This window comes from Meriones unguiculatus, chromosome 4 (assembly GCF_030254825.1).
Source record: "Meriones unguiculatus strain TT.TT164.6M chromosome 4, Bangor_MerUng_6.1, whole genome shotgun sequence".
NCBI lineage: Eukaryota > Metazoa > Chordata > Mammalia > Rodentia > Muridae > Meriones > Meriones unguiculatus.
The window spans coordinates 46,339,504-46,357,598 of NC_083352.1; the positions used below are offsets into that span (position 1 = coordinate 46,339,504).

Below are 18,095 nucleotides of genomic sequence, written 5' to 3' on the forward strand. Positions count from 1 at the left end.
ACCCCCCTCCCTCATCCCCTCCTAATCCTACTCTCCCTCTCTCTTTCCTCCCCAAGTCCACTGATAGGGGAGATCCTTCTCCCCTTCCATCTGACCCTAGCTTATCAGGTCTCATCAGGACTGGCTGCATTGTCTTCCTCTGTGGCCTGCCAAGGCTGCACCCCATAGGGGAAGGTGATCAAAGAGCCAGCAACTGAGTTCATGTCAGAGACAGCCCCTGCTCCCCTTACTGGGGAACCCACTTGGACACTGAGCTGCCTGTGCACTTCCTCTGAACAGGGGGTCTAGGTCCTCTCCAAGCAAGGTCCTTGGTTGGAGCGTGGGTCTATTCAGGACCCCCTGGGCCCAGGTTTTTTGGCTCTATTGGTCTCGTGGAGCTCCTGTCCCCTCCAGGTCTTTCTCTCTCCCCCTTCTTCCATAAGATTCCCTACACTATGCCCAAAGTTTGCCTATGAGTCTCAGTATCTGCTTTGATGCCTCGATCAATAGAGTCTTTCAGAAGCCCTCTGTGCTAGGCTTGTGTCCTGTTCTCTGTCTTTTCCCGCTTCTGATGTCTATCCCATTTGCCCTTTTGAATGTGGATTGAGCATCTTCCCTAAGGTCCTCCTTTTTGTTCAGCTTCTTTAGGACTACAGATTTCAGTATGTTTATTCTATGTTATATGTCTAATATACACCTATAGGTGAGTATATACCATGTGTGTCTTTCTGCTTCTGAGTTACTTCACTCAGGATGATCTTGTCTAGTCCTTACCATTTGCTTGCAAATTTCATGATTTCTTTGTTTTTAATAGCTGAGTAGTATTCCATTGTGTAAATTTCCCACAATGTCTGTATCCATTCCTCAGTTGAGGAGCAATTAGATTGTTTCCAGATTTTGGATGGAATAAAAGCTGCTATGAACATGGTTGAGCAAATGTCCTTGTTGTGTACTTGAGCATTATTTGACTATGTACCTAGGAGTGGTATAGCTGAATCTCACAGTAGTACTATTCCTAATTTTCTGAGAAAACACCAGATTGACTTTTCAAGTGGTTGTACAAGTTTACATTCCCACCAGCAATGGAGGAAGGTTCCGCTTTCTCCACATCCTCTCCACCATGTGTTGTCACTTGAGATTTTGATCTTAGCCATTCTGATGGGTGTTAGATAACAGAGCTTACTGAGAATTCTCTTTTGTCAATTTTCAACTGACTTTGGGATACTTTATGTCTAAACCTAGTAGGAGCTCCCCCCAGATTGGAAACTGTTGGTCCTGAGAAACCACAGGTCAGAGGAACTTCACCAGGGTAAAAAGGCTGTGGAAGGCATTTACAAGATCCGACAAAGATTTCCCAGCCTCTTGCAACTGTATCACAACAGTTCTGAAGATCTTGAATCACTCCACAAACCCACAGTCAGCTTGATAACAACCTGGTAGGGAGTGTGGTGGTCCAGATGGCCGCTTCGTTGTCGCCCATCTCGCAGAAACTGTTGTGTCCCTTTCCCTCCTGGTTGGACATGACCAATTAGTCTTACATCAAAGCAACTGTTATCATTTATATATATTATCCCTTTGTGGCTCTAGGAAAGATGGAACTTTACGAGGTTGTGGTGGTTAGAATAAGTTTGGCCCCTTAGACTCATGTGTTTGAATGCTTGGCCTATAGGGAGTGGCACTATTGGGAGGTGTGGCCTTGTTGGAGAAAGTGTGTCACTGTTGGGGTGGGCCTTAAGGTCTGTTATGCTCAAGCTATGCCTAATGTGGGATACAGTCTCCTGTTGCTGCCTAAGGATCAAGATATAGAACTCTTTGCTTCTTCCCCAGCGACATGTCTGCCTATACGCTACTATGCTTTTCACCATGGCAATAATGGACTAGACCTCCAAAACTGTAAGCTAAACCCAATTAAATGTTTTCCATATAAGAATTGCTGTGCTCATGGTATCTCTTCACAGCAAGAGAAACCTTAAGACAGATATTCAGGAGACTCTTAAGGGCTTCTCTCTGTCTAGGTTATATAAGTATTGGTGGATATAGGATTACGTAGGAAGTACAGGTTGACTAAGCTGGGAACTCCAAGGATGCAGATTTTCCTGAGTAATCTCTGCTGGGCAGGGATCTTTTGATGAAACAGCTAAGGGTCATCCATGCTCCTGGAAGTAACTCCAGTAAGCTGAGCTTGTATGAGGTTATTTCTTTGCTCTCCCAATTCTATCTGAAGTGAAGAGATGATTCTTTACATCTCCTCAAAAACAACAAAAACACACGTCTATGACCTTCCATAGGCTGTGTTCATTCATTATCTCTAGTAATCATAAATGCAATTTTAGATTATTCCTGTGACATAGTTTATTATACCTAACTATAACATTTCTAATATCTGTCTACAAAGTTTTGCCTTATTATAGGGAAGATCGTGTCAACTGAGCTTTATAAACACACTCCACTGGTAATTTGACATTATTTGAAGTTTTGAAGCTCCATAACCCCAAGTTCTTATATAGTAATAGCAGAGTATCAACTTCCTCTCTCGCTGCTTTTCATGCTTCATTTCCACTGCATCTTAATTTTATTTTTGCCTCAAGGAAGTTAACCTTCCATTTATTCTAGTCTCTTGATATTGCTCCAGGGCCCTCCTCTTTCCTATTTTGTTCAGACTAAATAATGAATTCTTTGATAGACACTCATCCAAACACAGACAGATCACATATACATACAGATATCACACACACACACACACACACACACACACACACACACACATTTTGTTTGTCTTAGAGAACATGTCTAACTACATAGTTCAGGCTGGCATTGAACTTAATACGTAGCTCAGGCTGAGCTCAAATTTATGACACTTCTGCCTCAGTTTCACCATGGCAAAGACTAAAAAACTTCTTCTATCACTGCCATTTCTTCCTCCTCTTCCTTCTTGATTGTTTTTGGATCCCAGCTTCATAACTTTCTCTCATGTCTCTACTAAAGTGGTTATCAACCTTCCCTTTGCTATGACCCTTTAATACAGTTCCTTATGCTGTGTTGACACCCATCCATAAAATTATTTCATTGCTACTTCATGAACACAATTTTGCTAGTTATGAATCATAATGTAAATATCTGATATGCAGGACGTCTGCTATATGACTATCTTGACCCACTAGTTGAGAACCGCTGCTCTACCAGAAACTGAACAAAAATTTTTAGTCTTTATTTAATATACCTACCCACTTCATCTTTTTTTTTGTCCAGGTTATTATAAAGTGCAAAAATAATCACAAAATAATAATTTATTTCCATAAAATTTCTTTTCAGTCTCTGCTGGGACCACAGTGCTGCTTGGTATTTCTTTTATACACTGTTCTCAGTATGCTCCCACTCCCACCACACCCACTGTGACAGTTTTGATGAGCTTCCTTACTCTTTGTAAACTGACCTGTAGCACTAATCATTTCTTTGTAACTATGTGTCTTTCCTATTGGCCAGGGGATACTGAGATGCTCAGGCCTACGTTGCTCTACCTCTGTCTCAAAGCTCTGCACTTTGTAAAAATTTTCTTCTCACCAGTCATTTGCTTTCTCAGAATCGCTAAGTTTATCAGCTATTTAAACTCTCCTCCCAGTCATTATTGGCCCTTTGTTTTAGATCAGGTTATAGGTGCTTCATCTTAACAGTCACTACCTAATTAAACAGTTTAACGATTATTTTAGCTTTCATAAAATAAAATGTTCTTACCTATATATCTTATAGGCACTGTCCTACTGCTTTTCTGCAAGTACCTATACCAATGCACTTTCTTATATATGAGAATTTCAGCTAAAATTTGGTAGTGAGAGCTAAGGCATGCCTGACCATCACCTTATTGACACAAGTGAAACATGTCCCAAGGCTTCCCTGTCCAACAATTTTTCTAGTATTTGTCACATGAACTTTATCACCTGTCATCTGTCCTTGTTGAACTACAACCTCAACATGAGCACATTCAGGGACACTCTCCTTAACTGAGTACCTCAAGCCCAGAAAATTGTCTTGTGTGACTATGAAGAGACTCTCATGTAAGGCCATCATGTATCTTTCTTTATGGAGGGTATTATTACTTGGGTAGTAATTACCATGCTTTCCTTACCTGCTAAAGGCTAGGCAATAAAACTTTTTGTTCCAGTTTTCTGTTTTACTTAGCTGTGCTTATTTGCTTTAGCACTTAAACAGATGTCCACTTTTTGGTTGCAAATGTTCTTGCTAAAATTTTTTCCCCCAGTTCAAACCAAAAATTTCAGTTTTTGCCTTAACCTTTTCTCTCTATGACTGCTAGTTCAACTGACCGGTTTGTCTTAGAGTTACTATTGTTATGATGAAATACCATGACCAAACACAAGTTGGAGAGGAAAAGGTTAATTTGGCTTACACTTCCACATTATAGCTTATTAGGAAAGGAAGTCAGGACAGGAAATCAAGCAGGGCAGGACCTGGAGGCGGGAGTTCATGCAGAGGCCACTGAGGAGTGTTGCTTACTAGGTTGCTCATCATGGCTTATTCAGCCTACTTTCTTAAAGACCAGGACCTCTGGCCCAGAGATGGTCCCACCCACAATAGGCTGGGTCCTCCCCTATCAATCACTAATTAAGAAAGTGCTCTTCAGGCCTGCCTACAATTCAATCTTATGGAGGCATTTTCTCAACTGAGGTTCTCTCCCTTCAGATGACTCCAGCTTATATCAAGTTGACATAAAACTGGTCATCACACATTTCTTTCTTCTTTAAACTTCACATTATGATTTTTTTCTGTGTTATTTTGATTCTCTTTTCTCATCCATCATTCTCCCTCAATGAACTTAAAACACTGACAATGTCAAATTGATATTTGTCTGGACATGAAGTGTTCAGTTTATGACATGTGGCTTTTCTACCAGGCCCCTTAAGCCTGTAGTAGGTTGTAGAATGAAATTTTCATTCATCTCAGAATTATAGAGTTCCACCCAGGTCCTCAATTGTATTCAAAGAGATGTTAATAATTTCCATATTCTACTCACATCTCCTTAGGCCTGGCTACAAAGGTGGCCTAGATAATAAGGCTGGAGATGATACATGAATACAAAGGTGTAAAGATGACATCTTGGTACTTAATGAATAATTGGTGGTGTAATTTTCAGGGTTCATTAGTCAGGATGTATTAAGGATGTGGTTCAGCTAGTCCAAAAAAGGCTGTTTACCAATGGAAGGTCCAATAATCCAGTAGCTGTTCAGTCCACAAAGCTGGATGTCTCAGCTGGTTTTTAGTAATGACCACAATCCCAAATAAATAGGCTCTAAAGCCAGTGGAAGAATGGGCTTACCAGGAAGAGTCAGAACAAGCAGGCAAAGAGCTATTTCCTTTTTCCATGTTCCTTATGTAGGCAGAAGGTGTAGCTTAGATTAAAGGTAGATCTTCTTACCTCAAAGGATCAGAATTAAAGCTGGGTCATTCCACTTTAAATTATTTAATTTAGAAATGGAAAAAAAACCCCACAAAAATAAAAAACAAAAACAAACAAACAAACAAAACCTCACAGGTGTATCCAGCCTCCTGGGTTTTAGTTCATTCCAATTGTAGTGAAGTTGACAACCAAAAGTAGCCATCATAGGAAAAAGAAGGAAAAGAGAAAGTTAGAATGAAAAAGAGGAAGCAGGGACTGGGGAGATGGCATGGTTGGTAAAGTAGTTTCCATCATCTCTAGCGCCCTTGTGGAACGAGGAATAAATAGCATCTGCCTGTAATCTCAGAAATGAAAGGTGAAGGGCAGAGAGATGCTCAGAGCTCACTGTCTAATGGCTCTTGCTGACCCTGTGAGCTCCAGGTTAAGTGAGAGACTCTCTCTCTCACAAGAGAGCCAGTGTCAACCTCTGGTTTAAATACGCACACAAGTCAGAAGCATAGACTCTAATAAATAATTTTAAAGTAGTTTTTTCTTTGTTGAAAATAGATTTTTTTTTCATACAATGTATTCTGATTACAATTTCTACCCCCCCAATTCCTCTCACCTCCACTTCCATTCAGAATCTATACCCTTTCTGTCTCCCCTTAGAAAATAAACAGGCATCTCATCTAAGAAATAATAAAATAAACTAAGATAAAACAAGCAAGTTGAAATAGGACAAAATTAACAGGAGAAAAAGAGCTGTGGTGGTTTGAATGGGTATGGTCCCCATAGACTCATATTTTTGAATACTTGGCCAATAGGGAGTGGCACTTTTAGGAGGTGTGGCCTTGTTGGAGGAAGTGTGTCACCATGGGCTGGCTTTGAGGTCTGCTATGCTCAAGCCCAGTGTGGCACACAGTCTCCTTTTGCTACCTGTAGACCAAGATATAGAACTCTCAGCATCTTCCCCTACAACTGTGTCTGCCTGCATACTGCCATGATTCCTGCCACTACAATAATGGACTAAACCTCTGAAACTGTAAGGCAGTCCAAATTAAATGTTTTCCTTCCTAAGAGTTGCCATGGTCATGGTGTCTCTTCACAGCAATAGCAACTCTAACTAAGACAAGAGCCAAAGAAAAAGCAGGAGAAATACAGATGGATGCAGAGACACACATGTTCCCACACATAAGAATTTCATAAAAATACAAAACCAGAAGCTATAAGTATATGCCAAGGACCTGTAGAGTAAAACAACAACAACAAATACCCTGCCATGACATTATGAGACAAAGAACCTCCAAAGATGTTGTTGAGCTCATTTCTGTTGACCATCTGCTGCTCAGCATCGGACCTACACCAAAGAGTGATCTGTTTCCAAATAAGACTCTCTTTTTTATTTGCAAACAGTAATCATTTCAAGTGTCTTGTCTTCTCCTCTCAGCTCTAGACCCCATCTGATGGGAATCAATCCAGACGCTGTGCATGCTGCCTCAGTCTCTGTGAGTTTTCATGTGTGTGACAATCTGGCTGTGTTTAGAAGGCTTTTTGTTCCACTGATAGGGGAGGTCCCTATCTGACCTTAGCCTACTAGATCTCAGCAGGACTGTCTGGATCTTCTTTCTCTGTGGCCTAGTAAAGCCTCCTTGCCAGGGGGAGTTGATCAAAAATAGTGGATTAGGAGAGGGACATAGGGGGAGATAAAGGAGGGAAGGTGGGACCCAAAGGAGATGAAGGAGGGGGATACAGCTGGGATACAAAGTAAATAAATTGTAATAATTAAAAACAATCTAGACCTATAATATAAGATAAACATACTAAAATCTGTACATCTAAAGAAGATAAACAAGAGAGAAGACCTGGGGTAAGATGATCAATCCTCACTTAGAAAGACAAATGGGATGGACATTGGAAGTAGAAGAAAACAAGTAACATGACAGGAGCCCACTAGAGGGCCTCTGAAAGACTCTACCTATCAGTGTATCAAAGCAGATGCTGAGACTCATAAGCAAACCTTAGGCAGAGTGCAGAGAATCATATGAAAGAAGAGAGAGTTAGTATGACTTGGAGAGGATAGGAGCTCCACAAGCACCAAATATCTGGGCACAGGGATCTATTCTGAGACTGTTTCTCCAACCAAGGACCATGCATGGATATAACCTACAACCCCTGCTCAGACGTAGCCCATGGCAGCTCAGCATCCAAATGGGTGTCCTACTAATGGGAATAGGGACTGTGACATGAACTCAATGGCTGGCTCTTTGACACCCTTCCCCCAAAGGAGGAGCCGCATTGCTAGGCCTCAGAGAGTACATTGCAGCCAGTCCTGAAGAGACCTGATAAGCTTGGGTCAGATGGAGGGGGAAGAGGACCTCTTCTATCAGTGGACTTAGAGAGAGGCACGGAAAAGATGAGAGGAGGAGGGTGGGATTGGAAGGGATTGAGGGAGCAGGCTACAGCTGGGATACAAAGTTAATAAACTGTAAATAATGTAAAAAATAAAAAATTTATTAAAAAAAGAAAAAAATTGAATAACCAAAACCAAAAATGAAGCCTCTTTTTTCCTTGGTGTCCTTTGGCTCTTATACTCTTACTGCCTCCTTTTCCACAGGGTTTCCTGAGCCCTGGGAGGAGGGATTTGATAGAGATATCCCATTTAGGTCTGAGTTAGAGTTGTAAGGTCTCTAACTCTTTGTAGAATGTCTGCCTGTGGGTCTCTGTATTTATTTCTATCTGGTGAGAAGGAAGCTTTTATGCCAATAAGTTTTTAAGAGTATAAATAACAAAGAAATACAAGAGAGTTGACATTACAAATAGCAGTCATTTACTGAGGCAATGAATTATTTATGTGTTTTTATTGAATCTACATATCTCAAAAGTAATGTGGAATTCTATTAGAATGGTCACTTTAAAATAGATAACTAAAACATCATAACTCAATATATTTATGTATAAAAGACCAAAAGAGAAAGACTATCATGGTTTTGGTTATTAGATGTTGGTGTTTGTTGTTCCATGTTTTTATTATTATTGCTATCAATAAAATGTTGCTGTAAATTCCTCTCATTTTCCTCTTCAATTCTCTTCTTTTTTTTTTTTTTTTTGTAACACTTCCCTCTCCTGCCTGCCTCTTCTTTTCTCTCTGTTTTGATACCTCAAGTCTAATCAACACTACCCATACATGCATGGGTGTGGAGCCATCCACTGGATCAATTGAACCCTGTCAGCCTTCTTTGACTGCTACCTTCAAAGAAGAATGATTTTCCCTTTCCAGCCAGCTATCAACTGTCAATTGTTCCTCACTAAGGCATGGGGCCTGGAGATTGTCTCCTATGTCTATGGAGAAATTTTGGCAGGCTTGATCCTATAGGTCTTGTGGAGGTGCCGCTGACGTGGTTTCTGAGTGCAATGGCATGGCATGTCTAAAGGACAGCAATTGGCACCACTCCTCCTCATCCTCCACCACTTACATTCTTTCTACCTCTCCTTCTTCCATGATCTCTGAGCCTTGGGGCCAAGGAGAACTGAAAAATGTTTAAGGCTGAGCACTCAATCTCTTATTCTTGACATCTCAATAGTGAGTTATGTATCTCAGTATTGGCTGAAGTCCACTGCAAAGAAAGGAGGTTCTCTGACTAAGACTCAGAGAAGCCCAGGTCTATGGATATAAACATAATATTAGAAGGCAACGTGGTAACATGACCATTTGGCAAACTAACAGTACCAGGATCTACCTGTTATAACCTCCCCAGCCATTGGCTTTTGGCCAGGGTTTCTGTAATAGGCACCAAATTTCCTCCTATGGAACAGGCCTTAAATCCAATCAGAGATCTGTGAGCCCTTAACAGCCAGGTTATTATATATTGTTTCATTGAGTATATCTTGCCTGAAAGATCCATATTGTAGTCTGCTGAGTTTAGTGCTGGGTATGACAAGTGATGTGTTTTCTTCTCTAGAGAAGTTTTCCAGTTAATTTGAGATGGATTTCTTTATGCCTTTCAGCCAAAGTGTTCGGTGTTTTCAGAAATAAGAATTTCTAACTATGGTGGGCAACATTCTGTGTTTGGAGACCTCTGGGGCCTTCATGTCATAGGGGAAATCTCATGCTTTGTCATGGATTTCATTTAATAACGCACATTTACTAGGAACAATATCATTTACTCAGTCTTGTAAAAGTAACTGTTATTCACTTGATTTAATTGTCCTTTCAGAGGTTTACTGCTTCTGTCTGCTAACCAGAGTCTAGTCCTGGAAGCTTCTAGCGAATCTAGGCTTAGAATGTTTTCAGACTCTGAGACTTACTGCTGAACTAAGCTCACCCTTTCTAGCTCTTCATGAATTCTGGCTGGCTGGTTCAGCTCAGTTGTCTGGCTCAAAACTCCTCTCCAAGCTGACTGATTCAAACTGGCTTCTCTCACTTCTGACTGAATTGCTATGCTTGGCTTCATACAAACTGTGGCAATGTGTTCTAATCTTCTGGCTCCTCATTCTCTGGCTCATTCTGTCTTCACCGGTGTACAACTCTCTCCCTGTAAAACTGTCCCAGTAAAACTGCCTCTTCCTTCTTTCTCTCAGCAATGCTTTTGCTTTGTTTTGTTTTGGTGTTTTTCCTCTTTCTTCTGGTGAGAGTTGAGCGTCTCTGGCACATTCTGTCAAATCTTTCTCTGAATTGTCACTTTTTCTGTGCCTCAATTAGACTTGACTTTCAAACATCAGTGCTTCCTTCTGTAAACTAACTTTACCTTCAGTGTTTGTGATTAAAGCTGTTGTATTAAGATGTGTCCGTATTCCAGCCTGAGGGATTAAAGGTGTGTGGCATGTCTGCATTCCAGCTGTATCACATAGAGCTAGGTCTCTGGATGTGATGATTTCTTGCCACAGTATCGTGTTTCTGGATTAAAATTTCTCAACACAAGTTTTTAAAATTCTATTTTAAAATTAACTTAGTAACAAGTGGCTTTTTGATGTCTCCTGAATTCACTCTACATTTCCTCTTCTGACCTTTGCTTTGTACCTCATCCCTAGTTAATCTTTTAACCCTCAGATGTACTCTATTATCCTTTCATGTATGTTTTTTAAATCAGGTTGTGAGACAGTAGGCTTTGACATGACATTTTGCATGTCCTTCCTGTAGGTTAGCCATTCTTCCTCCCCATAAGATCCCCCATCCTTCTACACACGCCCGCTTCAGCTTTTCTACCCCTGGGGTTCCTTCTATTTTTTGTTTTGCCTGTAGTCTACTATCCTTCCTCTTTTAATGCATCACTGCCCCTCCAAAATACAGCCTCTTTTTAGATTCATGGCTTCCATTATGCTCCTAGGTAAGGACACAAACAGAAGACTTAAAGCAAGGACCTGACGTCTACATGAGAGAGGATACAGAGCGTTTGCCATTCTGGGCCTGAGCTCACTACATTGTTTTCTAGCTCCTTCCATTTGCCTGCTAATTTCATGCTTCTATCTATCTATCTATCTATCTATCTATCTATCTATCTATCTATCTATCTATCTATCTTCCAGCTAAGTATTTTTCTTCTGTGCACATATACTTTATTTTTCTTATCTATTTGCAGGTTTCTGACTATCTAGATTGCTCCATTGCATAGCTACTGCTAACAGAGTTGCAACACATATGGTAGGATGTAAAGCCCCTGCTTGGAGTGACCAGGAGTGGTATAGCCAGGTCATGTGGCAGTTCTATCTATCGTTTTTGGATAAACTGCCTGACTGATTTCCAAAGTGACTGCACTCATTTGCATTCCCACCAGAGGTGTTTGAGTGCTGCATTTCCACATCCACACAAGAATCTGTTGTCATCTGTATTTTTAATGATGGCCATTCTGATAGGAATGAGATGAAATCTTAAAGTAGTTTTAATATACATTTCCCTCCTTAAGATGTTGCGCACCTCATGTCTTTTCCTAGTGATTTATATTTCATCTTTTACAAGCTTTTTGTTCAGGCCCCCAACAACCCATTTTTTGAATTGTTTTTTTTTTGTTTGTTTGTTTTTAATTCTTACAGATTTCTAGGGACATTTAAACCATTTATGAATTATGCTCTGTTTAAAGGATACTCAGCCATTTTACCACACATTTGTCAGTCTCTCTGGATACTATTACAGTGTAGTAAACTGATTAAGGTCCAGCTCTGCAGCATCTCTGCTTACCTGTGACTTTTTCTTACTTATAGTGCCTGGGAATATTGCCTGGCAGTTATACTCACTTCATGTTGTCATCATTATTTAATATTTCAGAATCATGATGGGATTCTACAGAAATTCCAAAGAAACTCTAGTTTCTTAAAATTATATTATCTTGGAATGAGATCTTGGATACTTGCACATCTGAGCTTTTGAATTACTCCAAAATTCATAATTTATTTAAGTAGAACTACTGTATGAATGACGTGCTTTACAGTAATCCCACTTCATTCAGATTTGTCAGGTACAGAATGATGTCTTTCTCAACTAGATGTTGAACACTTTTAACTGTTATTGACTACTCCTTTCCCCTCCCACAAGAACGACTTTCTACTCCCATTGAACTGAAATGCATTAGCAATATCCCTGGGAAGAGCATAACTCTTCCTTTATGGGAGAGATGGCTGAACAAATGTTTCTAAACCATTTTAATCTTATGGTCTGTATGTGTTCCTCCTGCTAAAGATACTGCATATATATCTATTACCGTCACCATTAGAGAGCAATCTCCTCAGGGTTGGTAACCAGGTCTGCTTTATCTTCCCTTGTTCTTCCTATAAATTTGTACAGTTTAGGGTGTATGCTACATGAAACAGAAGCTTAAGAAACTCTAGGGACTTACCAAAATAACCTCTCCAGGATAAATCTTGAAAAAAAATTGGGCCAAATCCCCATAGAATTATTATTATGTCTTTTGGCTTGAAGGAACGTTAGAGCGTTACAGGTAATTTTTTTTTCGAGATCGTTTATTTTCACAAATTAAGAAACCAAATCCCAGTGTACAATTGATGTAGTGGAGTTCCAACATGAGTCCAGGTGCCTGTTTGTCCTTTATTTTCAGGTAAGCTCGGCTTTGTGTGTGTGTGTGTGTGTCTGTGTTTAAGATTTTAGTCATGTCATCTTGCAAGAAGAAACATTTAATATAGAAAAGATTGCTCAGTATAAAGGACAGTTTTTTCTTTTGTTTTTAACACCCTTATTAAGAAAAAAAATAATTATTGTACTAAAGACAACAGAAAAAAATAGACAGCATCGGATGATCTCAAATTATTTTCTTTCTTCTTTTTTGGAATATTTCCCCCCTCTGAGTACCCCTCTCCCCCCATCCCATCATTATTTGGGGTAAGGGTTAATTCTTGGACTCTTGAGGTGCTGTGAGAATGTGTGTGCCGGCAATGTATTTAGGAGGGAGGCAGTGGAAAGCATCTCTTCAGAAAGTGAAAGAGGTCATGGTGGGGGCCCCTGGGACCTAGGCCACTGTGAAGCTGAGGGAACTAGGTTTCAATCACTAGAGGCAGGTGGAGAGAGGGAGGGGTCTGCGCGCGGTGGAATTTTGCTGGGCCCAGCAGGGCTGTCTCCGCTGGGAGGGGCCAGGCTGTCAGTGGCACTGGAAGCTGGGCGCAGCTTGGACAAGTGGACTGCACGCCGCGCAGCTCCTGGTCTCTCACACGTCTCTGGGGACCTCAGGAGGAGGGGGAAGACTTGGATATGGGTGAGTGCCGAGGCTCCCCAGGCCTCCGCAGGGGGAAGGGGAAGCTGTTGTTACTGAAAGTGAATGTTTGTGAACTAATACTTTTCGCCCATCTCCCCCTGGCTTTCCTCCTGCGGCCGCCTAGAGCCTGCTGCTGGGCTTAATTCTGGGAAGGAGGAGATGGAGGAAAGAACAGCAAAAGAAAGGTACTTAGGGAAAGGAAGGTCCCTAAGGCAAATAAAGGTATTAAGGGTGCCTGCGACTTCAGAGTACATTGCTTTGGACAGTATCTGAAGAATTTTTGAAAAGAGATTAGAAGCAAGCAGATCCCAGCAAGAACAGCACCACCGCATGTCTGATGAGGGGTTTGTGGTGCAAGTTGAAGCGATTCACGAGCAACAACAACTTAGAAAACTTTCAGTTCTTAACAGGTTTGAGAACGAAGACACTGCAGAAGGGCTAGGTCTGGGGAGAGTGTCTAGTCCCCGTGTAAACTGAACGCCGGTTTGCACAGAGGTTTTGAAGTTGAGGTTGAAAACTTCACTTTTCCTTGGGAGAATCTTGATAATAAATGATCTAGTTGAAAGGACGCCCTGAGTGACTTGGGTCACTTCACGGTAGCTCTTGGAGCAGTTCAGCTTTGCTCTAGTTTCTTTGGAGTTCAGCGGCGCAGCTTGGCGCACTTCCAAGAGCGTTGTGGGGTGTGATGGAGGGGTAGCAGACTGAGTGTCCGTCCTGGAGGTACAAATCCAGCATAAGAATGAAGTGGTTTAGGGTGAGAAAAGTTCTTAAGTGGAGAAGTGACCCATTATCTGGGAACTCGATTGTGATTGTTCAGCTTATGCGTAAAGTGCTCCCACAATATTGCATTTCCACGGTTACTGATTAGGGACCCACCAGCAGCAGGGGGTGTGCTATGCAAACGCCAGTGGACTCCCTGCTTCCGGTCCAAGTCCATTAGCCGCCCCTCCCCCGCCGCTCCCTTGTCCTTTGTTGTAAGTGATTTCAGCAAGAGCAAAGGAGCCCTTTGGGCTGACATGCCCCTGTAGAAATTCCTCAATTCCCACAGGCTCAGTGTTAGGGGATGCTCTGACTACTAAGCAGTGTTGGTTTATACACACTGGCCAACTTGGAAGAAAAGAAAACAGAAAAGGCGAAGGACATTTTTGCCTATGAATGTTAGCTGTGATCAAGACATTAATAGTCTCTTCTTGCTTGACCCTGCAAGAGTCTTAGACAGACTCATTTTTTAAGTTCTTGGAATAAAAGTGTTGGTATGATCTCCAGAATGGAGTCTAAGTGAGTTTTTTTTTTTTTCTTAAATGGAAGTTATATTTTCAAGTTATGAAAGAAAAACAAACTGCTTCCCCATCCTTACAGAACGTAGGCTTTAAAAAATATATATATATACAGTTACACTGGAATGTCACCTGAAGAAAAGGGCTCCATCTTCAATGTAAAGCCAAAATAATTGTCTTGATGTAATCATGTAACTGACTCTATTAAAAACATTAAGATGCTAGGATTTAGAAAACATGACATTATTTACCATGACATTATTCAAGCTTATTAAGTTAAGCTTGAGTTGGCTGGCTATCAAATGTTAAGTTTTTCCATTCCAAAGTTAATTATTTCTCTAGTTTGTATTTCCAAACTGTAAAGAAAATGATTGACTCTGGATTTTACATTGATTCTCATGGATAAGTTACTAACCAAAAGTATAGAATGTGCTGTGGAACAAGGTGTAGTTACTACCTGCATTTCTGGAATAATCTGGAGTTTAACCTTAGTTCTTAAAACTACTGTTCTGCCAGGAAGGGATTACACTTTGCTCTTGTATTTGAGGTCACTTAAAACTCATGTGGGTATCAGTTACCTACTGGGAGGCAGGAAGTAGAGGAACAAGGGGGAAACCACAGGTTAGGAAAGAAACAATACAAAACCAAGCAACCAGTATTCACAGAGAGTGAGAATCTAAAGCCAGGACCTAGAATAGGAATTAAGAGAAACAATCCACAGCAAAGAAAAGCCAATGAGAGAAGAGGGAAATATACAGACTCTAGAGAGAAAATACTTTATCATTAAGGTTATATTCCCTTTCTTCCTTTCAATTTACATGCAAGAAGCAGAACTTCATTTCTTAATAGCTTTCTTTTTTTACGGGTGGTAAGTTGTTAGTCATGAGTCAGAAATGGATAAGGGAGAAAACAGTTCAGGAAAATGGTGGACTGTCCCAGCAGGCTGTACCTTTCCTGGAGTCATGATAATTGAAAATTAAGCCAGGAGGTTGTGGAACATGCTTTTAATTCCAGCTCATGGGAGCCAGAGGCAGGCAGACCTCTGAGTTCAAGGCCAGTCTGGTTTACATAGTGAGTTTTAGGACTTCCAGTGCTGCACAGAGAAACCTTGTCTCTCAGAAACCTTCCCCCCCCAAAAAAAAGGTGCTGTGAGGATGAATATGATAATCATTGATTGAGAACTCCTTATTTTACCATTATGAAAGAGTGAGAATAATTGGTCAATCAAATACTCTCAATAATTTATAATCATTATATCTATAAAGCAAATTGCTAATTCTCAAACAAAACAAAACAAAACAAAAAACCAAGTTCTTTACAAAGTAGGGAAATTAGGACTGGAGAGTTGGCCAGAGGTTGAGAACACTGTCTGCTCTTCCAGAGGTCCTGAGTTAAATTCCCAGCAACCACGTGGTGGTTCATAGCCATTAATAATGAAATCTGGTGCCCTCTTCTGGCCTGCAGGCACACAGACAGGCAGAATACTGTATAAATAATAAATAAATAAATCTTAAAAAAAAAAGATTGGGCTCTACAAAGTAGGGAAATTAAGATAGGGTTCTATTGGGTTTTCCTTCTTCAGCAATGTCCGTGGCTTAAGTATGAACACCTTCCTCAAATTTCTCTGAAGAAAGGTTAGAAAAAATAGTTTATATTAAAAAATGCAGGGCTAAGTATTTGTGAAGCATATTAATATTTCAGCTTTAAGGTTAACTTTAACTGCCATTCATGCTCTCCAAATGTGGAATTTCAAAGTCCAGTAGAAAGGTAGGTCAAGAATATTTAAAAGTTTCTCCTAAGCATATTAGTCACTGTTTTACTTAAATGTGTGTATGTGCACAACACATTTATACATATATATATGTATATATATACATATTTAATTTATACTATCTACTTTAGAAATATTGATCTAGTTCCTATTTAAAATGGTGTTAAATATTATTTAGTACTTTGGCATCTCTTACTACAGAACACTTTATGAAGGCTATGGCACTAGGGAGATAGGGAGATGCTCTATGTAGAATAAGTGACCCCCCAAAACAGGAAAGAGGTAGTTGTGAAGTAAATCAATAAATAGATCTTTTTAATTTTTTTGATTTTTTATTGTTTATTCACTTTTTGTCCTGATTGTAGCTCCTCCCTCCTCCCCCCATCTGCCTCCCCTAGTTCACAGAAAGGGGACTAGGAGGAGTCCTCCTTCCCTACCATCTGACCCTAGCCTATCAAGTCTCATCAGGACTGCTTGCATCCTCTTCCTCTGTGGCCTGAGGAGGCCATCCTACCAGGGGGAAGTAATCATAGAGTCAAAAAAAGAGTCAGTGTCAGAGACAGCCCCTGCACCTCTTATTAGGGAACCCACATGGAGACTGAACTGCCTTTTGGCTACATCTGAGCAGGGGATCTAGGTCATTTCCATGGATGATCTCTGGTGAATCAGTCTCTGAAGGCCTCTCTGTGCCCAGATTTGTTGGCTTTGTTGGTCTCCTTGTGGAGCTCCTGTCTCCTCCGGGTCCTTCTATTCCCCACTCTTCCAGGTGTGCACACTGGTAGGATTTGCTGAAGGAGGTGGAGGCAGGAGGATCACAATAAATTGATCTTAACTTTGAAAAAATCTCCCAAAGGAAAAAAAAAAAAACACTTAGAATTATACAATAGAAAACAGGACTTAATAGAAAGTCTTTATGATAACATTAGTGTTTAAGGAAGATATATTGACTACAGTATATAAAACAAAGAATACACTGGAAAATATTTTTTGAATTATTAGCATAGTCTTGAAATAACATGTCCAGGCAAACCCAGTAACATTGGGCGTAGAGGTAAAAGGTAGGGGGAAGATACAGCTACAAGATCATACAATGGGATACCAAGGAGAATAAATATATTCTGTGACGATATGTAAGCTTCACAGGAGACAATGGTAGGATTTTTGATACCAAACTTTAAGGATAATGTTTGAGACAGACATCATCAAGCAGACAATGTTTGAAATCTTTGAAGATCTTCTATTCTCTTATATTTCATTAGGGGAACTATACCTTTATGTAGCTCAGATTATTGTTCAGTAGCTAAAGAAAAATAGCTAAAAATTAGCTAAAGAAAAGTCCTGTGAAACTGGTAAGTTCAAACTATTTTCTTTAAAAACAATCACATATAATGGTATGATTCTAGAGTAGAATCCAGACTAATAGGTAACAGTGCTTATGTATCATTTTAATTCTCTAGTGTGTTGTTTTCCCTAGACAATTATAATAATGTAATAACATTGTGAGCCAGATAAAGATAAATTAGTGTCATGTCTATCTCTTTCTGTGTATCAACTATTCTCCAAACAAGTTTATTAAAATAATCAATAACTCTTGTGGCTCTATGAGCTGTTGGCTGATCACTTCTCATGTGCAGTCTTGAGTTGTCACTGTATAACGTCAACCAAGTATTTAACCATCTGAAGGCTTCATCAAATTGACAATCTGAGATAGCTTACAAATAACTGGCAGCTGATAGTGTCTGTTGATTGTGGTTTCATCTGTACCCATCTTTGGGTTTTTCTGAAAATAATGAAAAAGTTTAGAAGAAATAGCCTTCCAAAATGAGTGTTCTAAGTCACTCACAAGCTAGCATCAAGGAAGTGTCCCAGGACATGAGTTCTTCTGTATTTTATTGATAATAAAGATAGACAACAGGATGGTGAATTGAAGGATAGGAATCCAAGCCTATTATCTTGATATCAAGTACATGCTGGCTGATGGA

The 18,095-nt window shown here is 40.2% G+C and overlaps 1 protein-coding gene across 1 annotated transcript in view; it reads left to right on the plus strand.

Annotated features, from left to right (window-relative positions):
• The first annotated feature begins 12,910 nt into the window (after positions 1-12,910).
• Gpm6a (glycoprotein M6A) overlaps positions 12,911-18,095 on the plus strand; it is a 310,605-nt gene continuing 305,420 nt past the window's right edge. The window contains exon 1 of the mRNA XM_060381792.1: positions 12,911-13,065. Coding sequence (XP_060237775.1) covers positions 13,062-13,065 — 4 coding nt within the window. The 5' untranslated portion in view covers positions 12,911-13,061. The remainder of the gene's footprint in view (positions 13,066-18,095) is intronic.